The 27,516-nt window shown below is 41.0% G+C and overlaps 2 protein-coding genes across 5 annotated transcripts in view; both read right to left on the bottom strand.

The window, feature by feature from the left end:
* Positions 1-3,286: 3,286 nt before the first annotated feature.
* LOC148643644 (uncharacterized) lies at positions 3,287-14,736 on the bottom strand. 3 transcript variants are annotated; one of them, XR_015929031.1, is made up of 14 exons: positions 14,350-14,735; positions 12,977-13,083; positions 12,370-12,508; positions 11,734-11,856; positions 10,811-10,994; positions 10,699-10,727; positions 10,077-10,134; positions 9,332-9,375; positions 8,759-8,833; positions 8,538-8,600; positions 7,767-8,396; positions 6,794-6,989; positions 6,111-6,229; positions 3,287-5,217 (listed from the first exon to the last, which is right to left on the bottom strand). XR_015929031.1 is itself a non-coding variant. In XM_088615934.1 (14 exons), the coding sequence occupies exons 2-14, from the start codon at positions 13,076-13,078 to the stop codon at positions 5,188-5,190; spliced, it is 1,827 nt and encodes a 608-aa protein (XP_088472060.1). In that variant the 5' UTR covers positions 13,079-13,083; positions 14,350-14,728; the 3' UTR covers positions 3,287-5,187. The 3 variants fall into 3 exon arrangements, 2 of the variants coding, with proteins under 2 accessions (XP_088472060.1, XP_088472061.1); XM_088615934.1 differs by having other exon boundaries at positions 6,759-6,989; positions 14,350-14,728; XM_088615935.1 differs by having other exon boundaries at positions 3,287-6,229; positions 14,350-14,736.
* A 1,174-nt stretch (positions 14,737-15,910) lies between these two features.
* Positions 15,911-27,516, bottom strand: part of gtf2ird1 (GTF2I repeat domain containing 1) — a 29,663-nt gene continuing 18,057 nt past the window's right edge. For both annotated transcript variants that reach the window (XM_088615706.1, XM_088615707.1), the window contains exons 12-28: positions 27,402-27,445; positions 27,050-27,130; positions 26,707-26,793; positions 23,500-23,553; positions 23,196-23,261; positions 22,226-22,409; positions 21,985-22,046; positions 21,824-21,895; positions 21,638-21,721; positions 21,030-21,213; positions 20,881-20,909; positions 20,200-20,247; positions 19,957-20,034; positions 19,073-19,265; positions 18,357-18,394; positions 17,986-18,098; positions 15,911-17,243 (exon numbers count right to left, since the gene is read on the bottom strand). In XM_088615706.1, coding sequence (XP_088471832.1) covers positions 17,175-17,243; positions 17,986-18,098; positions 18,357-18,394; positions 19,073-19,265; positions 19,957-20,034; positions 20,200-20,247; positions 20,881-20,909; positions 21,030-21,213; positions 21,638-21,721; positions 21,824-21,895; positions 21,985-22,046; positions 22,226-22,409; positions 23,196-23,261; positions 23,500-23,553; positions 26,707-26,793; positions 27,050-27,130; positions 27,402-27,445 — 1,486 coding nt within the window. In that variant the 3' untranslated portion in view covers positions 15,911-17,174. The remainder of the gene's footprint in view (positions 17,244-17,985; positions 18,099-18,356; positions 18,395-19,072; positions 19,266-19,956; positions 20,035-20,199; positions 20,248-20,880; positions 20,910-21,029; positions 21,214-21,637; positions 21,722-21,823; positions 21,896-21,984; positions 22,047-22,225; positions 22,410-23,195; positions 23,262-23,499; positions 23,554-26,706; positions 26,794-27,049; positions 27,131-27,401; positions 27,446-27,516) is intronic.

The raw sequence follows: 27,516 nt of genomic DNA on the forward strand, positions 1-27,516 counted from the left end.
ATATCTAGGAACAAGTAAAAGGTTTATTCCATGCTGAAAAAAAGAAGAAAGAGAACACAACGTTTCGGCCGTGGAGCCTTCTTCAGGTATGAGCTTCAGGTGAGCAGGCTCCACGGCCGAAACGTTGTGTTCTCTTTCTTCTTTTTTTCAGCATGGAATAAACCTATTACTTGTTCCTTTGCAGCCTACGCATGCTGACGCAGCTACCCACCTGAACTACTAATATCTATATCTATATATGGAAAACCTGGACAAACACATTCTTTCATGGATGGTCTAACCTATTTCTGCAGATTCCTGCCTCAGAGATTTCAGGTCAAATGTTGCATTTTCAAAATCTAACAGACAGAGCAAATAACTAAACCCTATTGTATTGGGAATCTCAGGACACATGCATGGCTGCTCTCCAAGGAGTATTGCATAAAGGACAAAATGTTCATGCAAAAATCAGGAAAAGCAAGCACTGAGGTGTACAGGAAATAAAACACTGGGATGGGAACTTGAAAGATACAAAAATGCAGGAATAATGCCTGCTGGGAAAAGTGAGCAATGGCACAGAGGTTAGTGGGATATCTTGTTAGCTCTGAAAACAGAAGATAAACTGATTTTAATCCACAATTGTACAGTTCTCAATGGTATAGACTATCAACCCAAATGACTACTTCAGTTATATTAGTAACTTTAGAAAACCTCACACTTTTGTTACATTAGCTTGAGAAACTGGAGTGTCTGTCTCTGAGCGATCCACAAATTTAAAAAAACAGGAAAAAAAGGAAAAACATGAAAGGTGGGAGAATGCATAAATTATTCATGTGTATGGCAGACAGTGATATTATTATCAAGGACTTTTAACTAGGTAGTAAAAATAGTTTCTTTACCTGTATTACTGCTTTATTTTTATTTACAGCCTCCAGTCTCAGCTACGAAAGAGGTTTTTACATAAAGACTGATGTAGCTGAGCTTTAAATGTTGAATTAAATTCCTTACACCTCAGGGTGTTTTTCATCTGACATTTGACTGAAAACCCTAGGGATGCTCTGACATGGGTTGTATCTACTGTACATATGGCAACTGCTCTGTGATACAGCACTATAATTCCCTGTGGTTTGCTTGCTTATATCACCTGATGCAGTTTCAAGTCTGCCCTGCTGTGTTAGTATTTCATGTACTCTATGGGGTTCTGCAGCTGTTTCTCCTGAGGTGAAGAAGATATTTAACTGTGAAATTGCATAAAGGGTTTGGGAGTACGGTTTAATGTGTAATGGATGGACTGCAGAGCACTCAACAAAACAATGTAATTTTCCTGGCTGCGATGGAAACAATTCATTAGCTACATTTCTATTAAAAGACCATCGTAAGAGAAAGAAAGTACTTGTGGTTATTAATAACAGGCTATGGGAATGGGCCAAAGGAGAAAAATAAAAAACATCACTTTTACGGTGATTCAGACTGGGTCACTAGGGACTCATTTGTCTGTAAACAGCATCTGGAATGCAATCCCCGAGTTTTGCATCTCTCCTCTTAAAGCTCTCCTTAACAAATTTCAAGCGGACTTGCTCTCAGAGTTACTGGGCTTTCTTAGCCTTTGACAGCCTCTCACTCTCTCTGTCTAGAAGACAGTAATCCACTGTAAATAAGATCTAGTCCTCACATCTTCGCCAGTTCAGTCAAGCATGGCTTAGTTAATATTTAGAAGTTGAATTTGTAAACTAAGTGGAGTTTGCATGTTCTCCCTGCGATCAAGTGGATTTTTTCAGAATCCCCCTTTCAAAATAAGAATAAACATCTGACTTACTAGAACTGTACTCTTTCACTTTCTTTTTGTGGGGGGAGGGGCTCCTGTTTTCACAGGGAATATTTTTTGATTATGGCAGGAATAGTCTGCTTCATTAAACAAAGGAAAAGTTGGACGCGTTACAAGCATTACTTCAAATATGTGATATATTGTTCTGTTAATAAAGGAAGAAAACAGATCTTGGCGATATAACAAAGTAAACTTTCAAGTTTATTGGCTAACACACATCAAAATAGAATCATCAAGACCTCATAAATGTCTATTGGATTGAACATTTTGCTAATTATCTACACTACATTCATACATTTTATGCTGGGAATCTTCATATGTTGTAGCCAGTTATATATACACCTCAAGCGGTGCTGAGCTCATTGTGATTTCATCTAAGAAATCCCAAGAATCACCTCAAAAATATGTCTAGTCTACAGATTTACTTTCTCAGCACAAGCTGAACCTTTTACAAAGAAACAATTAGCCTCCCTTCATAATTCATGGAAGAAAATATTCTAGTGTTCTCAAATCGCAGATCAGGTATTACAAATGAAATGAATAAACTAATGATCATCAAACAAACTCCAGAGAAATTTATAATGGGATTTAGACATTTGACTATAGTTTTTTTTTGTAAGCAGACATATTTCCATTTATATGCACATAGAAATAGTGCTGAATGTTGGTTAAGGGGCTGGATAAAATCAATATGGATTTAATGATTTTCATTTTAGTAGATTGCTTTCCTCTACTGACAAAAGTACCGCCACATTTTAAATACATTTCCTGCCCATAAAACTGCGTAAATATTTCAAAAATCTTCACTCTAGAAATGGATACAATTTGGGCTCAGTAATAAAGATATGATTTTAGTAAAAATATGTATGTGTTTTAACTACAGGAATCTGGTTAATCTAATATAATCCATCACTGGTTCACTTGCTTCATGATTTATTAAGGATGATGGACAAATCAAAATTCGAACCTAAACCGTTGCTTTCCTCCGGCTTCAGATTTGAGATCTACAGTGAATATCACTCTTTAGGAAGCTTGAAATGCACACATTTTATGTGGCAATAACCCGCTGCCCTTCATGACATCAGACCTCAGACCTCACCAGAGAAAAATGTGCTGTAGGATTCTAATGAAAAAAATTGTGATTGGTGTAGCCTTTTTAAATGAAATATTTTACTGCGCTCTACCTTAATATAATTGAAGGCAAAAGTATGACATTAAAATGGTGTAAGACGTTCAGAATATAGCATACAAATAACCTCTTTAGAATTATAAGGATGAAAGCATATTACATTTTACACTATCATAAAAAATCAGGTTAATCACAATAAGGGTCTACAGATCTAACCCTTTGTTCCTCTGTTCTTATGATTAGAAGCAGACAGTGTGTCAGAGTAACTCCATGCACACTAGTTCCAGTCAAGAGTGGACACAACAGGCAGCCAAACTCCAGACAGTGAATCTCCAAAGGAAAAAATCCAACACTTGCATAGAAAATGTAATTGTATTTATTAAATATACTATGTTATACATAAAATGGGAATGCTTTACAAATTCAGACATCTTTATACATTTTTGTTTATAGCAGCATCATAAAAATACATAAGCCACTTACAGAAAGGACAAGTAGGACAAATGTACAAAGAAAACACCACTGCCTAGAACTTTACTCAGCTTTAGCTGATAAATGCTAAGACTATGGGCTACTACGTGAAAACTAGATACATACCAGTATAGTATAGCATCTACAGTACTACATTAACTGTAAACCGGGCAACAACAGATTTGGTAAGCTGCCATTAACAGAAGTAACAAGAGACAGAATTACACCATGCAGGTCGTATTGACATTAACATATACAGGACAAAGGCTGTCTCAAGGAAGTATTGCAGAAATGTGTTACCTCACTCTTCAGGAGGAAATATTACACAGCATGCCAGGAGACAGTAGCAGGGGGAACAAGTTATTCAGTATATATATTTAAAAAACAATTTAGAACAATTATTTCTATCATAGTGTCAGACAAATAGGAATCATCGATTGCATCTTAACGTCTCGGCTCACGAGTACAATTACTGTGACCACATGGGAAAAACGAGGAAGTGCAAACAGGTTCCTCTGACACGCCCACCCACTGAGCCATTGCTCTCTGACACACTGCAGGCCTCACATCGCCAGCTGAAGGGTGAAGGAGTGGCGTGGCCCTGGCTGACTGAGCTGCACCTAGGGGGACTGTTTCGCCAGGGAAAGAAGAGCCATGCCTGTCAAATCCTCCACCTCTCCCTAGGGTGACCTCATCTCAGCAAATATGAAAAAATACATTCACATTAACCAAAACAATTCAGAACGCCTCCGAGTGAAGCTTTAACCAAGATGTAAGAAACAGGCTAAATGATGAAATCAAGTTTTCAGAGTTGTTGTATCTCAAAGTCGTAGTACTAAACTCTGAGGAATGAAACGGGGACTTACTGTAGATTTGCAATATAAAAACTAAGACAGCAGAGAAAGCGGGCACACCGATCCTCCTGACTTCGTGCTCTGCTGCAACACTTTAAATCTCATTTTCCCCAAAGAGGACGGAACAGTTTACAGGTGCAAATTCAGCAAAAAGATATCAGGTATATAAAAACACTAATTTGAAAAACCTTTAAAACACAATTTTGGAAAACAAAAACTCGTCTTAGTGCCGGATTGTAAAGCTTTGGAAGCTGTCCTGGTACATGCTAAGATAAACACAAATGTTTGTCATTTTACAGTACATTGCACATCTTTCAATACCGTGCATGCAGAGAGACAGACAAACAGACAGTCACACATGTACATCTTTAAAAAGCCAGTGAACTGACAAGTCAGCTCATCATACTGTATGTGAATGTGCAAAAGAACAAAGACAGCACAAGGAAGGCAGCTCTGCCTGCCCACACAAAGGTCGGGGTCATCAAGGCACAAGGAGGCTAAACCAGCCACAGAGGATTCCCCTCCTGTGTCACGAGAATTTAAAGGTAACCGCAGACCTCTGATAGCCTAGAAGGAGATGGGTTAGCACTGCACACTACAGCAAACTCCTACTTTGATATTACAGCATTTAATTATTTCAATAGAGGGATTGAGAGATCGGGCTCTCCTTGTGTCATCACTCCTTTCCAAATACACAGTCATTTCATGGGGGAGTAGCTTCAATGTCACAATAAAACAAAAGCAAAGACATTCGGCAGCTGTACAATTCATGGGCTTGTGAGAGTGGCTGTACTGGAGCTTGAAAGTACGTCACCGCAAGGCAAATAAACAGGGAGCTGCCTGGAGCCTAACCCTGTGGAAAAAGGTGACAGGGCTGTTTTGCTGGCACAGAACACATTATAGAAAAGAGGTGGTCTCTTTTTCCGTTTTTACTGGTTCTTGGATTTTAGTGAAGTTGCCTGTGTGGGGAAAAAATATGTTATTTAGTAAAGTGCAAAATACAAGAAACTGGAAATCCTAAATGTCTGTTTTCAGTTGCATTAACGATTAAAAATGATAGACCAGGATGGCTTGTAGGGAAATGGTCTTCATGACATAAGGAATTGTTTAAAACATTTTTTTTTATAATTTTAGATGAATCTTACTTAATGCTTTTACAGTGCCCAATCACAATCAAACTTCTGGGCAGAGGGTCTCTTGGCATTCCAGCAAATAGCAACTCTTGTGCCTTGCCGGAAACCTGCTGGCGTGAAGTGATGTCAGTGAGAGACGCTCTGCTCCTCCAGTTAGAGCTAACTCACCTGTGAGGCACTGTGGAGCTAGCACCATGTCAAATGAAATGTTGTGTAGAAGGGCATATCATCAACACTGACAAAGTCAACATAGGGAACTTTTTCAGAATGAACAAACAAACACAAACCAGAGGGCACATGTTGAGACAACATGGAAGTGAATTTAAAATAGAGAACAGGAGGCCCCTATTTACCCAAAGGGAATGTGGACATAAGGAGTTATATACCCAGAAATGTTGTGGATGCCGATTCCCTGGTTTCTTTCATTAAACAGCTGGAGGAGATCCTTGGATAATTTAACTAGTAACCACTAAAATGTTTAGATGGGCTGAAAGCCTTACAAACCAGAGGAGGGTATTCTTATGCCCTTATAAATTGCATCTGTAAAGCAGAGCCATTTACAACTGATGATTACAAACTGTGTTTGCTATATGCTTTCATTTATAATTTTCCTAATATTATCTTGTTCTGAAGATTCACCTTACTCTTAGCCATCTAGAGGTTTACACCTTAGATGCAGTGGTTCAGGACAATTTACAGTAACTGAATCCTTGCTATACCTTCGTGGTATGCATCTGCAGTAGGCCCTGCAGCAACATGATAGGGGTCATTCTAATGCTGTGGTTGGAGTAGATGGCAGAGAGTTGAGCCTCCTTAGACAGCCTGGGCATCATGCTGCCTGCAAACACACACAGCGAGACTTCAGACAAGAACTTCCCAGGATACTTTAGATGTACTAATTTCATAGTAACTTACACACAGGCAGTCTACAACCAAGAACAGTCAAGATACAGTACACATGCCAAATCTAACTGGCAACCAGACTTATCAGATTCATATTTCCCCTTTCAAAACCTTTTTGTCACCATCACCATCTCAACTACTCTACCAATAGATGCCTGCCGTTTTGTCACTGATCTATAATAACTATCCATATCTGTCACATGCTGCAGTTTAAGAGCCATCAGGTGTAGAAGGTACAAGAACAGACTACACCTAGGCTGGCCTCTGCACTGCACACAATTTAAATCACAGAGTAATATGTATTGATGTAGAAGAAAAATAATCCAGACATTTCCACAGACTTTCGGTTAGATTTGGGACCAACAGGAGGAAAATCACTAAGACATCCCAACAGTCCCAGTTCCTTAGAGGAATAGGATACTGGGATATAGAGAAATAGGACAGCAAATCATTCATGAGCCCACCTAGCACATTGACCCCGACGGGTTTGGTGTTGTACCAGATGTCAGTGGAGGGGTGCAGGATGGGGTGCTGGAACAAGGCATTGCTGAAGGGGTTGAGTTTGGACAGGTAGAGCTGGAAGGCGGCCACGGGACAGCGGGGGTCTCCTGGCAGGGCATACATCCGCACTTTGGGACAGTTCTGTTGCTCCAAGTCACCTCGCTCGTCCTTCACGGCATAGACAAACTCCCTCCCTGGACAAACACACACACCAGGGCTGAGTCAACACACTATTACAGGACTGGTTTGTGATGAACAGCTATGGAACTCTTAAGAGATGTCTTTCAAAGCTCTCCCTCCCAGGTCTTTTGGGTATTGTGCCATTTGGGGTTTCACTTCCAAGAAAATTAATCTTCTTGGTTTGGCTCATGTAGTATCTTCGCTAGGGGGTTCAAATCAAGTTCTAATTAACAAAACATCAAGGTGCACAGTAACCTTTTCATAATTTGGTGGTGACAGGCTGCTAGGGTTGTGGCCGCCTGTACACCACACCTGCGTTGGAAAATAGAATCAGCGCTTACATTTCACCCAGCCCCTTTTCTCAATCATGGCCCACATTTTAAAGAACAGCCTTTCTGAAAAAGCTGCATTCCTAGTGCTGGAAATGAACCTTATCACCGAATAAATACTTTTATAGTCATCAGCGGCATGTTGGAAGGCCCTGCTGTCATTATCATACTGCTTTATTTTCATTCAGGGTCCTTCTTGAGAGCAAACTGAAATATACTGTAGGTAGGTAGCTGCATCGGTAAAGGAATAAGTTAATAAGTCTGTTCCATACTGAAAAGAAAAGAAACGCAAACGTTTTTGCTGTGAAGCATTCTTCAGGTGTGGGTCACAGAAGGCTCCACAGCCGGAACGTTTCATTTCTTTTCTTCTCTTTTCAGCATCGCACTGAAATATATTTGACGGAACTGGACTGTCAACTCGATCAGTGGCGGGCCGGTTGAAATGGGTGAGGAGGGACGTACCGTACTCATCAATCCCGAAGCCGAAAGACTCTCGGGTGAACTCTCGCTGCGTGTACCGTCCTCCGCCGCCGTGGCGACCGAAGAAGAACATGATGTCGAACCAGACCTTGTTGAGGAGGGTCTGAGGAGTGGTGAGCCTCAGCACGCTGCTCTGGTACAGCTTGACCAGGTCCTCCACTGCCATGGGGGCGGTGTGCTTGGTGGAGGCCTTGCCCTCGATCTTCAGGGTGCGGCACACCTCGCGGTACGTCCTGTTGGACGCGGGGAACTCGGAGTCGCACAGGATGTTGATGTCCCGCCGCAGAGGGGGCCCCCGCAGGTAGCGGTTGATGCTCTTGCGAATGGCGTTGAGAGAGTTCTTGGTGTACTTGTCCTTCTTGCTGGTCTTGGCGTTGATGTAGAACTCCCTCAGGACCTCGTCGAGCTCCAGGGCCGACATGCTGTCGATGGTGGAAGCCGGGCGCCTGAAATGGCTTTGGTACCACTTACGAAGAACAGTCATGCCCCACTTGGTGCTGCACTGGGTGTTTTTGCTGTTGAAGTGCTGGGGGCTGCCAGACAGCTGAAAGTCCGACTGCTGTTGATCACCCAGGGCGAAACAGCAGGTCTTCGACCAGCAGTCGGCTGAGGCTGTGGAAACAAAATAGTTTCCAGATACACCCAGACACCCAGTAGGACTCCAGGCTGAGACACCAGAGGGCGTCGAGTCAGCTGACCCAACCTGGTGGCGTCGCATTTCAGAAGGGCTGCAACCATCATTTGTAGCCTTACCCTCAATTGTCACCTCTACCTCAGGGTCCTCACTTGTTTCAGAGCTGGCTTGCAAGGCTGAGTCTGGGAAACAAAAGAGAGAGAGAACCACTTTTTTACTTCACTTCGCCCACTTCAGCACCTGACAATACATGAAACTGCAGTGGAAGCTGTTATGGGAAGATTAAAGTGAATTCAATCCCCAAAACAAAATAAAGTCAAAGAAAGGGATGAGTGCTAACCTGTTAGGAGGGAACTGTTATAACCAGTGTCTTCTAGTTCTTCCTTTACTGTTACTGTTGTCATCTCCAGATCCTCTAAAGGAACAAATACAGACAAAAGTCATGTTCATCATCACTACAGCTGGCACAAGCAGAGACATCAGTGATCGAGAGCCCTTATCCCATGAAATTAAGAAAAATCAATTTCCTAACTGCTTGTTCCAATCCAGGGTTATGGGGGATGCCAGAGCCATTCCCAACCAATAACAAGCCCAAGGCAGGATACACCCTATGGACGCCAGTCTATGACGGGGCACACGGATGCAAACACAAAATGTAGTATACAAACTGCAAACATACTTCTTCACATATTAGCAGCATATTTTTAGTAAAGTTCTATATTTGATATAAAGAGTACATCTAATATACTGTAATAATATACTGCAAGCCCTCGATGACTAGTTTTAGGTTTTTAGGTTTTTTTAAGACATAGTATATGCACTGTAGGACATTGAGGTCAATAATTACAGAAGAGTAGCCTTCCAAACAATACAGTATTAACCTACAAAGCCCCATGCAACTCAATGTACATACCATGTTCCTCAGCCGGTTCTGCCTTCACTGGCACAGGTATACAGCTGCAAGGGAACAAGGTGCAACTGTTGCACTGCTGTTTTTCTCAAGAAGATACATCAAGAGATTCTACATAATCCCTCATTGCTCATAAACAACATCCTCACCATCTGCTAAGCAATTCACAGAGCTGAAAAGAAGGTAGGCTTTATAAAAGAGCAAATACCACTGTCTACCTAATCCAAATGAAATCTGTGACATTCAGACATTTCTTTCATTAAGCATGTTTTCAGAATGTCTCTGTCCAAAACAGCAAAATTCCCTCACTGGTGTATTCCATAATGGTTAATTCCACAAGGAGCATTCAAGCAAGTCTGTAGTCTCTTCAGTTGACTTGATTTCACTTTTTTCATTCATTTCAGAAAGGGCACTTTGAGACCAGAGATAGTGTGGGTGCTGTAGTTAAGGTAAGGAAACCTATAATTATACCTTCTATTCCCAAAGTTTTGCATATTGAAAGGTGCCTGTATTTACACACAGTATCATTTGTAATTTGTAATTTGTAATAAATGTCTGGTTTTACATATTACACATTTATCAATCCATTAAACAGCCTAAAAGCACAATCAAACTGATAACCCTTTTTTAGGTAGGATGTGGGACCTCTGAAAGGTTAAGAATCTTTGCCATAGAACATGAAACAAACTCGGCACTACACATCCAAACAACAAAGACACCTTGCTAGATCACATGGAACACTAAGTACCTGTCATATTCTCTCCTTTCAAACTCCCTGGTGGTGTTGGTGTGCTCTCCTGTAATAACTGAAATACACATTAAGATTTCAGATTTCGATAAAATAGTTTTCAAAACACAAATATCTGAAATTCCCCTTTAAAGCCTGCAAAGTTACATTTTCCCTTTTTCTTCAAGCAGTACACCTATCTGCTTAAAGACCCATATTGCTCTAAGAACAGACTGTTACAAATATATAGTGAAGATTTACTTTCTAAACACTGCATCACATCAGATTTTAACCACTGAAACTGCAGGACTTTGCATTTTAGTCTCTACAGAACGAACCAAGCCTTTGACACAGGATTTCTAACAACTGTTCTGTCTGTATTAGACTGTTGAAGTTCTATTATTTTCTTGTCCACAGCGACCAGCTTGTGTTGTGTACCAGAGTGCTGTACTAAAAAGCTTTGCTGAGTATCTTATAATTAAAATCTGTTTAACATTTTTCTAACCATTTTTATGAACTACTAAAAGGTTGTACAATTTAACAAAATGGAATCTTTATCTTCTTTATTTTAAGTTAGTTACATCCGTAAAGTTAAGTTAAAGCTCCAAAATAAAACTTCATAAAATACACACAAATACCTTACCTTTTGTCTCCTTTTGTTCCAGAAATGCCCTGAAATGACACAAAGATGTTATCCATACGTTGACCCTAACTTAAGAACGAAACAGACAAAATACAAGAGAGAGAAGAATCACCTTTTGACAGTAAAGGCTATGTGAGACTGTCCCTCCAGGATTTGTTTCAGTGTTAAAGTGTCATAGCTTGCAGGCTCTTTAAAGCAGACTCCCTCTGGAAGACCATTCACCACCACTGCTGAGGGGTCACTCTGTATCTTGTCGAATGGCACAGGGACAAGACTGGGCTTACCCAAAGCCCTTCCTAAAAGCAAAGGACATGCTTACCATGAGATCAAGCTGATAACACACCTGCCTAGCCATTTACATTGAAATCCTCTCAGCTGATGGCTGAATTCTTAGGGATTTCCAAACAATCAGTCTCTCAGCAGCAGAGAATCTGATGTGGCTTGAAGACTATGAGATGAGCTTCTGTCATCTTATATGGTAATGTATTCTTAGATTTCAGACCTACTGAAAGTTGCAGGTGCATGCAGTTCAATCCCACAAGCCACTACCCTCATCACAACGCGTAACTTAAGGCTAAAGAGTCAAGTAGTTTTTGCTGTTCACAAAGGTCCAATACATTACTAGGTGTGAATGCCTAATACTTTAAGCAAAGTGTGCATTTATTGGAGTGTTAGCATAGTAGGCAGAGCTTAAAAAGTGATTTATTTCTATTTTTTCATATTAATCCAGGGTTCACTAATAGATGCACAGAGTGTCTTATAATGTAAACCTAATTGTAATGTAGAACAAATTGTTGTCTCAGTTTATTCTTAATATCTGTCTTATATTAACTTAAAATATTTAACATCTATCCATTTTCTAACCACTGTATCCAATACAGGGTTACAGGCAGCAGCAACAGGCACTAGGCAGGATATACCTTGCATGGGACATCATTGCATCGCATGGATTTATTCTAAAATAAAATAGCTTGGAGAGCACAAAGTCTTTGTGCAACGCTATTAGGACTTCAAAACAACAGCTTCAGGTATTACCGTAACAAATACAGAAAAGATCCTCCACTGCTTTCCTCAGAGTCTCTTTGTCTGAAACCTCTCCATGTTCATAACTGTAAGACTTGAGCTTCTGTTCTCTCCCTTTCTTCTCTTCAGATTCACCTGAGCATCACAATAAAGAAGTAAGTTATTCCACGCATGTACAGTGCATGTCCTGCTAAAGCTACCGTATCTTTCAGCTACTGACATGTTTGAACACAGAATGAGTAAATCAGGTTCAGGTTTATTTCCTGAAAAGCATCCATCAGCTCTTAAGGGGTTAAATAACAACGTTCTTGTTTCCTTTTGTACAAATGAATTCAAGGAAGACAACATTTTTTTTAATTCTTTGTAAATGGCTGTTGTACAGTATCACAATAACCTCCAAATCATTTATGAAGCCATAACAAATTATATTTCCTCTCTAGCTAGTAGACATGCTAAAACTCCCATATACTGTACCTCACAAAGAAACGACAACTGCACATCAGGGTTGGGGGTCAATTGGGTTTTTGAGTTGAATGCACTTCAATTTACAAACTGGAACCGGATTTCAAATTGAAAAACAAAACTCCCAGGATACAGAATTAGACTGGGAATGAGCTTTTTAGCCCTACAAGCTTCATGCCGACTTACAGTATGTGACGAAACCTCTCTGGAAGTCGGGCCTGGTGTTGGTGTAGGCCCTGCCCCGCTCGGATCCAACCACAAACACCTCCTGGTTGTACACTGCAAAGCAGGCCACTTCAGCTCGCGACTTTGCAAGCTCTTTGCACTGAAAAGGCAGCAAGCACAAGTCGCTCGTCAGAACCTCTTACTCTGGAAGCTCTCAGCTCCGTGGTACCCCCTTATCTTAACACAGCTGCAACCCGAAGCACAGCACAGTACCCCACTGTGTTCCTGAGATTCTCAGGGAGTGATTCAGAAACCAATACCTACCATCTTCATCCTTCATCATAAACAAGTAGCACCTAATCCTGCTCCTTTTCAAGGTCTCTTTAAAGTGACGACAGCACCTGCCCAGCTGGTAGAGGTCCAGTTAAGCCCGCAGGCAGTGGGTTCAGCCTGTTAAGTTGGAATAAAACTCCACAGACACACCGAGACCGGGACTGGAAACCCCTGCCTTAAACTCTTTCACCATATTAACTACTCAGAACCACACTCTTCATGCGTTTAAATGCACAGTTTTTACTGGTATTTAACCCTCGTGTTGTGTGTGGTCTGTCCAAGTGGAACTAGTTACCATAGAATCCAGTGCTGACATGAGCAGAGTCACTACGATGCGCTTGTCAGAGGGATGCTCCTCTGTGCAGTGTGCGCTGGTAGACACTGTGATCTGTGCCATGGTTCCTGACAGGAAAGAAGAAAAGAGGGAAGGATAATGGATGTGAAAAACCTGTGAGATTCAGAAATACGGGATGTGGGACTTTACGGGACTTAAAGAAATGTCCTACAGTGACAAGCTAAAAGACTGTAATCTTTTTGGTCTTGAACAGAGAAGACAATGAGTGGAAATGATTCAGGTTTTCTAAAGACAGTTACAAAATAAAACCCAACAGCTGTCGAACTGCCTTGCCTGAAGATTTTCTTACGGGATCATGAGCTGCTATTTCTTTATTCGTTCAAATTCATTCTTGAATATCGAATATCAAAGCAACAGCTCGCCGTCAGTACCACTGCAGTTTTATCGACTGTAATTTTTAAGGAGTCCATTCTGGAGAGTTGTGAAAGTGTTAAGTGTGACTTTGAAAGCTGTTTTAGAACTGTGCACCGTGGAGGGCCTAATTCTAAAACACAGCTACATAAAGACACGTTTTCTGTGTAGCTTCGCTGTTTCCAGTTTTCCCCAACCATTCCCATAATTCCGCGGTGCTGCAAGGTTGCACCTCCTGGACTGTGCGATGTGAACATGTCTCACCTCTGCAACGGTCAGTGTGGGCAGACTGGGCAGACTGGGGAAAGGAGGCTTTCCTGCAGCCAGAGTGCAAGAAAACCGAATTCCCACACACATCTTAAGTCCAGAGGCTACATATTCTCTGTCTGGCGAGCTCAAAGCATACGCCTCGTAAATCATGAACTGTATTCAAGCAGTTAATTTATCGCTTAGAGGCGTACATCCCCGGCTGATTCAAGCTGCTGTTTTGACGATAGTGATCGATAGCATTGACGATAGTGATTGTTTTTTAAGCATCTCCGCAGTATTTTACCTAATGTTTTATTGTTTCACATTAAAACAAATTCTAAAAGGGGAAGGCGGAGGGCCAAAACATACACCGGCTTCGGTACACAGCTCAGAACGCATCGGAGACTGCGGTTGTCTCTTCATACCATCATCGTTATATGAATAAGCGAACTGGTCAGGTCGTAATCCGCAAGTCATGTGTGCGAGTTACGCACACGGGCTGAACCCACTCCTAACAGGATGCGAATCTCTGTGACCCACGTTAGTACTGTCATGCATTTTTGCTAATAGTGCATAAGGATGTTCGTGATGTGCTTTCAGACGTTCGTGATGTGAGTGCATAAAAAGATGCAAGCACAAAAACACTTATGCAAATTTTTGTTGAACGCATTTAGCGGTTTTTTTTTTGCAAATTGCACGGTTGTTTTACTTACTCTTTTTTGCGGTGAGTTCTGCGAAGACCGTTGCGTCAGCTCACTTGGCTTAACCCACTGCTAAGGAATTATGAACAAGCAGCAAGCATTTAGATCGCTTAAAAAACAAATATCCATACAGTAGTAGACACTCACTGACGTCACCCCCACTTATAACTCGGCGACATTGACAAACACCGCCTTATCAGATGGCCGTTTGGAATTGTATTAGTCTGCTACTTTATTATTTTCCTTCACTTTCACCACCGCCTCTTCAGAGAGACCGACACCAAAATCGCTCCTCCAGCTCCCCCAACCGGAAGCAGGTCCGCATTGCACTCTAGGAGTTGTAGTTTCTACTTCTCAGCAAGGACACCCAAGGAAATCTGTGATCGGCGTTGTAGACCCCTAGGTCTCAAAACAGTGTCACAAAGTTGCGTTCACTTCGCCGTAGATTAAGGTGTAAGGAGATGAGATGTCCCCAATGAATGGAAGCAAGAAGCACTGTATCAGGAAAATCAGGAGATTCAGATTAAACTCCTACCTTACCGATCACCATCAGTTTGAGGAATTTAGTTCTGAAGTTGGGTTTGTGAAGTCTGGTGTTCCTCAGGACTCCCTACTATTCAGCCTTTACACATTTCCACTTGGCCAGTTATTGCCATTTCTATGCTGATGATACAAATCTACATCCATACTAAACCTGACACTGAAGTGGCTACCTCTGTTCTCTCTAATTGCATCTCTGATGTTAGAACATCAGAATCTGGGTGATTTAAAATTTCCTTCATTCAAACTGTGACAAGACTGAAGTCATGCTACTCAATACCCCCCATGAATGCATGTCTGTAAAGCCAGTGCAGTTACCCTACAGTGGATGACCCTACTTGAATCAGTGCAGGCATTTCTTTAAGTAGGTGTTCTGAAAAAAAAAACGGTGAAAGAAAGCACTTGTTAACCATGTTAGCAGTTGTTGACTGCTGACAGCCCCGATCATTTTTCCCCCCAATCTATGTGAGGAAAATTAAAATCTCCTACGATGACCGCTTCCATTTTAAACATCTCCAGAGTTCATTAAAGAAGACAGATTTACTGGTCTATAGCATGTTTGGTTTTTTCCCCATCTGCGTTCTAGATCGGTCTCCTCTGTGTGTGCATCGTGCTCATACTTACAGATTCTCTTTGGAATTTCTCCTCTTCCATTCTCTGAACTTCTCTGTAGATCCTTGCTCCCAGTCTGTCACTTTCATTCAGATGTCATTTCCAAAGTGCAACTCTAAAACAGGGTGATTTATAAATATATCCACAGTGTATCCCATTCAAGACCTACATTTCACTACCCCACTGACGGTTGTTTGTCGGCATGTCTTTTCATTCCCTGCATTCATAAGTGCTAGAATGGCATAACAATAATAACATAGTTTTAACCTGATAATGCATTTATCAACAAGTCAACTTCTTACACCTCAGTGCAACTCTATTTCTTTCCCCAGTTAATTCTGGCGTTTAATATTTCTGAGAATGCATGTTGGACCCACATCCATTATTATCCACAAAATAACTTAACCACAGTGTAAGAAAATAAAAATGCAAGGCAACACATTTTATTTCAAAGGCCTAAATGGCATTAAGTACAGCATAGAAATCCCCCAGCTCGTGTCCTGAAAAGACAGTTGTTACAGGATAGCATATACCATTTACCTTCTTTTCTTTTACATGAATTACATTCATTACAGCTTATATTTGTTGCATTTTTGTAACCCATTTCTTAAGAGACAATTGACTAGCGGAACAGTAAAAAGTAAATCTGGGCTTCCTGTGGATGGAATTCCATTAATTTAGCCAGCATTTTGGCCACTTTGGCACAGGTCTCCATGCAGATCCTATGTCTGATTACTGAGTTTCTCACAAAGAATTCCCCTCCAGTGTATGATAGTCCTCCCTGGAATAACAAATACGATTAGCTTGTCTTCACTTGTGCTGTTCAGAATGAGCATTTACTATATTCACATTTGTCAAGCAATTTCTAGTGAAAGTACTACAGCTAATATCATGTTCTCAGAGCCTATTGAAGAGGTGAAAACAAAAACTTAAAAACACACATTCACCATAAAGCATTTCATGCTAATACCAAAAGTCACGGTACTTGAAAACATTAAAAGGATATCCTCTTAAAGTTTCTTCCCAAACAATGATGGTTTAAGATTATCGCCAACTCCTCCGTGAAGACTTTTGTTATGTGAGAAAATGTATTAAGATAAATAGAAGCAGATTCTTGTTTTAAATAGGCCACTTCAGGACTCTTGTATTAGAAAATGTCCATTTCTGTTTTTGCAGTTGTGTTTAGAGATGGCGAGAGGGACTATTAAAGTGGTAATTCATGAAGAATGAATGTTCTACGCACAAACCAGCACATAAAAAGTATGTGGAACTAAACTCGAGCTAAAAGCATCATGTTTCCTGCTCTTCTGGCATTAAGGTGCTTTTTTCGGTTCCATGAATGGCAGATAAAACCATTAGTGAACTAAAAGTGGATAAAACCAACTGTCAAAAGGCATTTTCTTTAAGAGACAGGAGTCCCCCAGCTTGTGTAGTAATGAGATTTTCTTGAAGGAACCTCCAGTGATCATAGTTAGCCAGGGTGGAAGAAGTGTTTCTTTTTCTGTTACGCTCTAAAATGCATCAAAAGTAAGTCTCCAAATCCATTCCTTCCATTCGGCTGAGGCAGCAACTGCACTCTTGAGAAATGGGCAACGATGATGTTGAGTTCATAAATGCTGTTTGCTATGCAAACCCTTCCCTGTCACTTGTCCTTTCTATTACAGTGGAATCTGTGGGTCACGCTGCTAGTATTTGACTTGTCCGGGAACCTGCATGTTTACCCCACTGTAATCCACCATGTACATGGGCCACTGCTGTTGAAAGAAGAGCACAAAAACCAAACAACGATTATTTTTCTTTAAATGCTTTTCTCTATAATACTTGGCTGAATTCCTGAATCCAAATCGATCCGTTTGAATTTTGAAACTTGTTCTCTTATTTTGGTCTCTTGTTCATAGTTTATCTTGAATTGTAATAGTAAGCCAGATGTTTACCAAGATCCAAAGAATCATTTCCATTCTGACCTACTCTGGACAATGAAGATTTGTTACTTTAAAAGACTTGCAATGCCACTGTACTGTAACTTTGTCTAACGCATTTGCACTTACATTTATGTCTAATTTATTTATGTGGTAGATCTAGACAATTGGTTCCCAACTCTGGTCCTGTCTCTGAATACTTAATCACAGCCTAACTGATTTCATTTTCTATTTGGGGCATATTAAAAAGCTTTCAGCTCTTTATACATTGAATGAGCTCAGTAATGTAGCAGAACTGCCTTCACCCATCTAACCAGAGCTAAGAGAAGGGAAGAAAAAAGCTGGCTGTGGGAATGTCTGATACACTGTAACTCTCACTTGTGTCTCCTGAACTGATCACCAATTTATAATAGTGAAGGCGAGTCTGCTGTACAGAAACTGTACTTTTGAAGTCAAGCATTTCTAAAACCCAGGTGCCATACAGTCTTAAACAAATAAACAGATGAGTTAAGGCCATTAGCTAGCAAACTATAGCAAGCCACTCTCTCATAATCCCATTATCCCCAGTGCCACTCACCATCACAGGAATCTGATTGGATGTTACTCCTGACTCCACCCCTGAAGAGGTGGAGACACTGCTGGTGTCAGGAAGTCGTTTGCGCTTACGGCGATGGGCGGAGCCTTCTTTCCCTATAAAAAAAAAGGAATGATGAATTTGGTCATTCAATGCAACACTACTGTCTCGTTTCAAAACATTGACAGGAAATTGAGGGCATGCTGGGAAACCAAAACAGCAGTATAGTAATAATAATTGTTTATTTACTCTTTTGAAATCAGCATTCCATAAAATAGGGAGCTGTCCTGTTCTGATAATAGCTTATCTCAAAAGATTCAATCAGTATAGATCCCTGGTAGATCACTTTGGAAAGCTCCAGTAAAATCTCTTACCTGTATTGCAGGCTTGGGTACAAATTTCTGCAAAAGGCCTGTTTGAAAATCAGACAAAAACGACATGAAGAAATAAAATTTGTGATGACAAAATACAAAACAACTGTATAGTGATAGTAATTATCTTAATAACTGGTATCGCAAATTGGCTAATCTATTTCACAACACATAAGTTCAATCACTAGTATTTTTTCAGTAATGTTATAACCCGACTTTTTCTTCCACTGAACATAATTTATTAATGAAGACAGAAGTAAGACCACTGTGGTTTGGACATGTGGGAAGGAGAGATGAAAACCGTGTGGGACAGAAGTTACAGGAAGTGAGCAGGGGTGGGACAAATCTGAGAGGAAGGCAACAGAAGTGGTGGTGTGATACATTAAGCAGACGAATGGCACAGGACAAACAAGTGGCCAGACCCATGAACGCTGACAAAACCCTGTGACAAAAAAAGAGTGCACAAGATACATATTAGCTATAACAGATATTACCATACATTTGATATGTAATTTGTTGTTAAACCTTTCAACTACCTGAAAAGTAAGAAAACATTCAGTGAATGGGTGGTTTAATTTTTTTGCAAAGATTCTGGCTTCAGAATCAAAGTCTGTTTGAGCTGGCTGATGTCAGTGCTACTGTAGATGTCAAATTGATCAGACGGCCCCCTGTACAGGACACGCTAATGTCCACTGCTGCCTCCCTGCCTCTCCACTCACTGAAGCTGGCTCTTGATGTTGATGGTGATCTGTTCCCGAGCCTGGAGGATCTTCTCCAGGCGTGCAATGTCGTAGGTGTTGGGATTTCGAAATGGGATGTCTTCTGGCAGCCCAGACACTTCCACAGAGTCTGGACTGCCCCGGATTAGCTTGTAGGGCACCAGAACAGAGCGGTCCAAACCAAGAGCCTCCCCTGGACATAAACAGGAGTCAAACAGAGAGTGGAGGGCCCAGTTATTCGGAATTATACCCAAGATAAACTACATTTGATAGATAAACTATATCAAAAGAAAAAATATAATCTTGTTTATGCAAATATGTTCTTAATAAAATTAAAATGTGGATTTTGGACAGTGATTATAATTTTCTCTGATTGTTTTGATTAGTTGTAACTGACAGTGATATACACAAGTGACTTTGCTGCACAAGAACTAGATCACTTCATTAGTGAGAGAGCTAACTGGGTAATGTGATGAAGTGATGTAACCTAGTGAATGTCAATCCTGGAATAACACAGAAAGTAACTAATATGCCCTATTTATAAACAGATCACCAAAATCCCATAAGAAGGCAACATGCAAAGCATGTTGTATTGCTTCCAAACAGTGGTCACAGGAACTATTACCCTAATTATAATGCTGTGGATTTGTGTCGGTTTCTTTTGATAGTATCATTGGAAACCATTCTTTTCTAGTCTTGTTAAAAGTGGTGCACTTACAAAAAACTGTAAGTGAAGCCTCAAAGATCCAAAGGCAAAACATTGTAAATGATAGTTTAAGGGTTGCATGACAGCGATTGCACACTCTCCAACCCAAGTTCAGGGATTCTGAACTCTCCTGCGATACCACACAGCAAATGAAGAACGAAAGGAAGGCAGAACTGACCATATTTCTTGTTGAACAGCTCTTTCACCTGCTCCCGGAGAATCACCTTCTCCCCCATGCGGTTTACCTCTTCATCATCTGTTGTGGATAAATAGGAAAGATCATGTTTAAAAGACACAATAAAAAAAGGCAAACACAATCCTAGAGAAAAACAGATCTTATGGCAGGATAAAATAAAGAGACGGGCACGTGGCAAGACATTAGCTATACTGTAGGTTCTCCCTGACAGTCCTGAGAACTCACCACTTATTGAGACATAGGCTTTCTTCAGCAAGGTGATCCTCCTAGGAGCTGCAAGGAGAGGAGGGGTTCATTCCATGGGCGTCCATGGTAGAGCGTCTTGACATTATAACATTGTATACCAGCACAAAAGAAAGATTGGTTTTCTGTGTGGGTATACAATGTAGAGAACAACAAAATGTCTTTTGCTCATTCCATTGCCATTAAGGCTATCCTCTCAAGCCCAGTAATACACTGCTGGTACTGATGGACATAACCTTGTAGAATATGGGCATACAAGGCAAAATAAAATAATGATAATAATAATAATAATAATAATAATAATAATATAGGTGGGGCATATAAACAAAGCTATATTTAAGAAATTATCTGAATACAAGAGAATTTCACACTAGATAATCGGGAAAATTCAGAATACCACCTTTCTACGTTATAAAAAGTGTATTCACTACTGTTACATTTGAGAATGCTTGTGATGCAGAAAATATTTGCAAATCATGTTAAGTCTATGTGAAACCTATTACATCCTTAGCAAATCAGTGTAATCCAACACTGCTGTAAACATTTTTGTAGTTAATGAACAGTCCCTTCTAGTTTCTTTCTGACTTTTTTTCATTCATTATTAGCAAAGAATTATATCAAATACAGCCTCACACTGGTGCAATCCTGACACGGGTCTCTCACCTGGTTTAGGAATAAGCCCTTGGAAAGGCCTGTAAAGAAGATAAGATGAGTTACAGGAGTAGCTTATGTCATTTGTAGCAAAACTGATGACAACACACACAACCAGTGAAGGTGGAAAAACCACAGTGCCCCCCCACCACCCCCACTACCTGGTGATAGTGAAGCGGATATTATGTGCGACCGCCAGGATCCGCTCCAGGTTCTGGGATCCGAAGGTGCACGGTTTCCGGAAGGGAATGCCGGGAGGCAGCCCCTCGATAATGACCGAGCCTGGGTTGCTCTTGATCCTCTTGTAGGGCACCTGGACCGGGTACTTAATGCCAAGGGCCTCACCTGAGCGACACACACATATGGTCCACTGGGGTGGTTTGAACAACAGAATAAACTAAATGGAAGCAACAGCAGGGAAAGCGATCAGCTTTACAGCATCGCTGCGTGCAGTGTTAGGCTGCGGACACATGGAAACAGTAATGCTTTAAAGAATGATTCCCTCTGCAAAGGCTGAATGTGTCTTGTTTTTCTGTTGCCTGTGCAGTCAATGGGAAAAATAATGTGTCTAGGAAAAGCTCTCAGGCCTATAGATTTATGGAAGAATTTCCTCAGAAGCGCAAAATTGGACTGGAGATAAAGTCCATGTCATGTTGTATAATTTGGTCATTAGTTGTGAAAATTCATTGTACATTAAAGAACACCATATCCCCTCAACACGTCACCATGGCGAGCTGGTCACAACTGTTTTATCGGTCTATAAACTCACCATATTTCCTGTTGAACAGGTCCTGAACTTGTTCTCTCAGTGTGTTGGCCAGGTCAATTCTAGAAAGTTTGGCTTCTAAACTGTCTGCAAGATAAAGACATGAAAGACACTTTCTTTTTATAAAAAAAAGACATCCAGTTGTATTCTAGCCTTTTTCTTTTGCTAAGTTTGTTTTGTTCATCTTACCTGAGTACCCAGGTCTCTTCGCTGGAGTGCCTGGGTCCCCCACCGCTACATCTTTGCAATCCAGTTCAGCTCCTGCGGAAACAAGAGCTCAGCAGGTCACGAAAGAGACGGCGCCACTTGATAACAAGAGTGTCCTGCAGAATCAGAGCAGGGACTCTCACCTGGGGTGTTGGCTGGGTGGGGAGAGGGCTCAGGTTTCAGGGCTTCAGTTAGCAGCTCAGGTCTGGAAAACAGTGTGGTTATATCTTTGGGCAGAACAGAAACAGACTATACCAACGGCCATTTCATAACCTCTTCCATGAAGCTTGTAATGAGGGCGACTCTTTGGTTGTACGACATGGGATCTTAAATTTAACCTGATGACAAGGGAAAAGAGACAGAGGCTCTCCTGACCCGGCTCACCTTTTGATCACGAAGCCGATGTTACTGCTGACCGCCAGGATCTTGCGCAGTTTGGCGGCGCCAAAGCAGTTGGGGCGGCGGAAGGACATGCCCTCGGGGAGCCCAGTTACATACAGGTCTTCGGGGTACATCTGGAACTTGGAGTAGGGCACACGGGTGGGCTGAGAGAGGCCAAGGGCTTCACCTGTCATGGAGCACGAACAGAAGCCAGGAGTCGTCTTCTGTGCTCACCAGAGCTGACTGAATGTATTGTTAGGTTTAATGAATAATTATCCATTAAGAAAGGTGAAGCCCGTGTCAGACAAAGTGACTCAGCAAAGCCAGAGCTTCTCCTGGTTTCTACGGAGATAAATGGACTAGAGAGCACGCGACTCATCCCATGGATGGGGCACCGGTACATGACAGGGATCACCCCCAGCAACGCTGTTCCCCATTTATGTGGCTTTCATGAAAACTCATTTCGTTACACCACTGGCTTCTTTCCGTATTGTGACCCTGAAGCATGTCAGCTGACTGAGAAATAACCATGATGCCCTGAGGCTTGACAGGGTAGAGTATACTGGTGCCTGGTCACTAGGTAATGCCTAAGCTCACTCACCCCAGGAAACTTTGGTGGCCTGGGACCAGCTGTCTTTTGCCCTCTGACATCTCCCAATCACTGCAGTGTCTGTAGATAGGACTCGAACCCACAACCTGTGCTCACTAACTAACATTGTGTCCACGAACCCATTAACAATCAGTTGGTGCCTTTCAAGAAGCTCAGCTTGCAGGCTGACAGGTGGATATAGTTTGCAAGAGAAGGCTTTTTTCAGATGAACCACTAGGTGCTACATGATTAAAAAAAAAGTTTCAAGAATTCAATTCAGAAGCATAAGAGAATATGACAAAACATCTGCCTTGGATAACTGTACTGGGCCACCTCATCCTAGAGGGAAAACCTTTGGCACCGAGGCTTTATCGCATAACTCACCATACTTCGCATTGAAAACGCTTTCCACTTGCTTCCGCAGCCTAAGGATCATTTCTCCGAGATCCTCTGAAACATCGAGGAGAAGAAGAGCTTGGAGGACGATGCACACAGTGACAAGAACTTCAAGGAACAATTGCTTGGTAACCTCAGAGACGGACTCCATATTTAACTATTTGGGGAGCAATCAGATGCTAAACAAAAGTTTCTTCAGCACAGTAACAACTGAGGAACTCAGATTTCAGAAAAGATGGCGAGTTCTTCTTACTTTAGCGTCTCATTATTATGGCATCTAATGGTTTCTTACCTTTAACAGTCCTTCTTGCTGCTGTGGGTCTGGGCTCCTGCACAACTGACTCAACTGGAATTGAGGAGGAGGATGCAGGTTGGAAGCAGACAGGAGTGTGTCAGGGATCAGTCTGGCCACTTGATTATAAAGCCTGTTGCTCTGGTTAATTTAACCCTGGTTAAATTGTATGTTTCAGTGAATCTCTAAGTGAAAAGAACTTTACACAATCTCTGCATCTTTTCGAAAATTCAAATGGATAATTAGCATTTATTTGCATTTTTGTAGATATTCAAATAATAAAACAGTGAATATGGCACATGTAAATGTTTGAACACCCCGACAGTCAGTACTTAGTAACCTCCTTTTGTCAGAAATCACAGCTTCCAAACATTCCCTGTAGCCAGCTAAGAGTCATCCCATACTTGCTTTTGGAATTTCCTCCCTACTCTTACTTGCAGAACTCTTCTGGTTCAGAGATATTATTAGGTCTTCTTGCATGCACTGTATGTCTGAGATCTCCCCACAAATTTCCATTAATATTCAAGTCTGGGGCCTGTGAAAGTCATTCCAAAACCCGTAATATTTAATTCCTGTAAGTACTTCATGGTTGATTTTGAGGTACTTGTCAATTTAAGACATATAGCAGATTGCTGTCTTGCTGAAATCTCAAACCCATGTTCAAGCTTAGCTTCTAGGGTTTATTGATTTTTTGGTTGTTGAATCCATTCCTTCTTCCACACCAATATTTCCTGTGTCACTGGCTGCCACACAGCACCAAAGCATAATAGATCCAACCTCATTTACTCATTTTTATCCAAATGTATATTTTGTGGTTGTGACCAAAAAATTCAATTTTCATTTAATCAATCCATAGACATAAAAAATCCCAACACTGGTGTTTTTAGACTGTGTCTAAATTTAGACTTTTAGACATTGACCTTTGTGTTGAGATCATAGAAGAGGTTACTTTCTGACAACTCTCCCATGCAGATCATTTTTGTGTAAGCAACTCTGTACTGTGGACCTATGGACACCTACTCCAGTGTCAACTGTCAACTTTTCTGTAGGTCCTTTGCAGTGATCTGTGGATTCTGCTTTGCAATGTGACCAGTTTCAAAGCAGTTTTAATGGAAACTTTTCTGGGTCTTCCAGATCTTGCCTTGACTTCAACAATTTCCTTTAACTTCCATTTCTTAATGATATTTCTGGCAGCTGAAATTGCAAGCAGGGAAGTATTTCAAGACCATTTTATAGCCTTCTTCTGCTTTATTTTCAAGTCCTCCGACAGATTCTTAGGGGAGCACATGGTTGCTGAAAGTAGGCAGAACAACAATCACAGCCTAAGAAGTTAAACCCTGGAACTGTCGTCACCTGACTTAATTTAAGGTCTTGCAAGTCAATGAAGTTTTGGTCCCTAAAAACTATTTTAATTTGTTAAAAAACAAATTAAATAATAGCGAATCGACTGGAAGGGTGCCCACACTTTTGCATGTCACATTCACTTTTTTATTTTAGCAAATAAATACTAATTTGGCATTAAACAGTAACTTGCAGAAACATGTTGAGTTTAACTTTGTACCACAGAGAGGTTGTGTCAGCTTCTTTTCACTTAGAGGTTCACTAAAATATACATTTTAACCAGGGATTACTTTTGCAAATAACTGTATATCTCTGCCACTACTACAGTTGGAAAGTAAAAATGCAGTGCTTCATACATCCTCAAAGTTGCTGTCGAAATATTCTAGTTTAAAAAATATATAAATCACTGATAGGAAGCATAATCATCTTATACACTGATGACATATTCCAAACAATCAGAATGGAGGTATTGATGGGAAAACCATTATAAATCATGCATTTACATCATGTAAACTTATCCTTGGGTTGTAACACCCATCTGTGTGGTACAGGGCTATCATATCTGTCAGCCAGATTTCACCAATATTATAACGGATCCTACAGGATATAAAAAATACCAGTTCTAAAAATACTGGAAAAAAAATAGTTGGCCATTTTATTAAAACATGATTTATAATGTTAATACGAACACTTAAGAACATCTGTAATTACACCGGAGTGCCAGATTTCAGTTTCTGATGGGCTTGTCTGTTCTCATCAGTCAGGAATGTCTATTTTACCCACTTCCATTCTCATTCCCAAACTGTCTGTGTTTCTTGACATTCATGTTGCTAAGAGCAATCGAATTACAAAGAGAACCACTTTACTGTGCAATATATGTTTGTCAGAAACTGGCAGAAAGTTAAACTGGTAAACATACTGGTCAATGTCGTAACTAACAAGAAAACCTCCCTCCCCACCCCTGAGTTAAAGTTATTCTGTTGGAAACAGGCTGGTTCAAGTGTTCTTATTAACTATGATTTTGTGGAACCAGGATGAAAAACATTTTTGGAGCAAGGATTTAAGGGCTGTGGGTAGGTCTGTCTAACTAGTAGTCTGGGTTTGGGGTATACTAAGGGTATCTAGACCAAATGTTGTATGTATGAACAATTCACCAGGGTGACAGAGGAACAGAGACTCCTGAATGGTATTCAGTTCAGGAGCAGGGCTACAAATTGGCAATTTCCCTATGGAAATAAGCTACATACTGGTACAGTCAAACCTGCCACAGAGACCTAAGCACAAGGATAAGTCTTTATGTCAATGAGGATAATGCAGAACTTTGACAGACGTCTACTGAAATACAGGTTTTATCTGTTAGATAGTAATGTCCATTTGAAATAATTGCACAATTATTAAAGGCAATCAGGATGATGATATAACTGTCTTCTGGTCAATATGCCCCCTCTATCTGTGTCCCAAGATGAGAGTCTGGTTAGGCATAACAATGACTGAAAGATAGGTGCATAATTCTGTTTCAATGTGGGAAATCAGTTTTCAGTCGGCATTATATGGTCTAAACAGAGGCCTGTTTTAAATCAGATGAGTTCTTTTTTGACTGGTTTTCATTTTGACAGGGCAAAGTAAAAAAAAAGAGTTCTGAGGTACTGTTGTGCCCAGGCTTGACTGTAAGGTAGAAAACTGGTACTGAAGCGTAGGGACTGGGCAGCAAAACTGGTACAGGAATGTGCAGTAAAGGGCTGGTGGGGAAGAGTCTGTGAAAATTGTTCATACATCTACCTCCCTAAAAGTAGGAGAGTGATTGCAGGTTGGCCCCAGTCAGTTCTGTGTCCCGCCGTGGCGCTGGGGAGTCAAGTCAGAGGTTACCTGCGGGGGAGTCTGAGAGGTGTGGGCTCTCACTGGCCGCAGAGTCGGCCGCAGGCTCGCTCAGCTCCTCCGGAACGACACTGACATCTGGAGGAGGAGATGTCTTTATGAACCAAACGCAGACGGTAAACACCGCACACTTGTACAGTATGGGCCTTCTCTTCAGGAGAAATAAAATAAAAAAACTCAGATTGCATCTCCTAACCTTCTGCAGCACCTTAAGGAGGATTTTGAAATGTGCTCATAGAGCCAAAAGTGGCATGAGAGGCATCCTTCAGGCTCAAGCTCCTCAATTTGTCACAGATTAGTAAGTAATTGGATAGGCTATGCCTTCCTGTCTTACCTGGCACTGTCACTTGAATGATTTCTCCGTCTGGTGGCTCAGTTTTAATCTTTTTAATAGGGGAACAATCTCCTGATGGCCCTAAAAAAATAAAACAAAACGCACTCAGAGCTTCAGGTAGGTTATATTACAAGACTTTCCAGTAGACTATAGCAAAATGCATATAAGCCACACCTCACGATAAAGGGAAGAGCAGGTTAAGAATTGCAGAAAAATGAGGGCTTTAATTACAGTTGCATGATTATGACTAGGACTGTGTGTTCCTGGTCCATATTTTCCAAAATCAGAACAGACAGCTTCAGAAAATCATTCTGCAAGGTTTCCAATTCCATTCCTAGTGTTTGGTACCAACCTGCCTCACCATCTCCTACAGGGCTCACACACGAACTAGTGGATCTGCAAAGAATAAGAGAAATATTACATGCAGCGTGGCAATTTCAGTCTCAATAGGTTTGTTCATAAAAATT

Source organism: Lepisosteus platostomus, chromosome 22, assembly GCF_059453375.1.
Source record: "Lepisosteus platostomus isolate fLepPlt1 chromosome 22, fLepPlt1.hap1, whole genome shotgun sequence".
Classification (NCBI taxonomy): domain Eukaryota; kingdom Metazoa; phylum Chordata; class Actinopteri; order Semionotiformes; family Lepisosteidae; genus Lepisosteus; species Lepisosteus platostomus.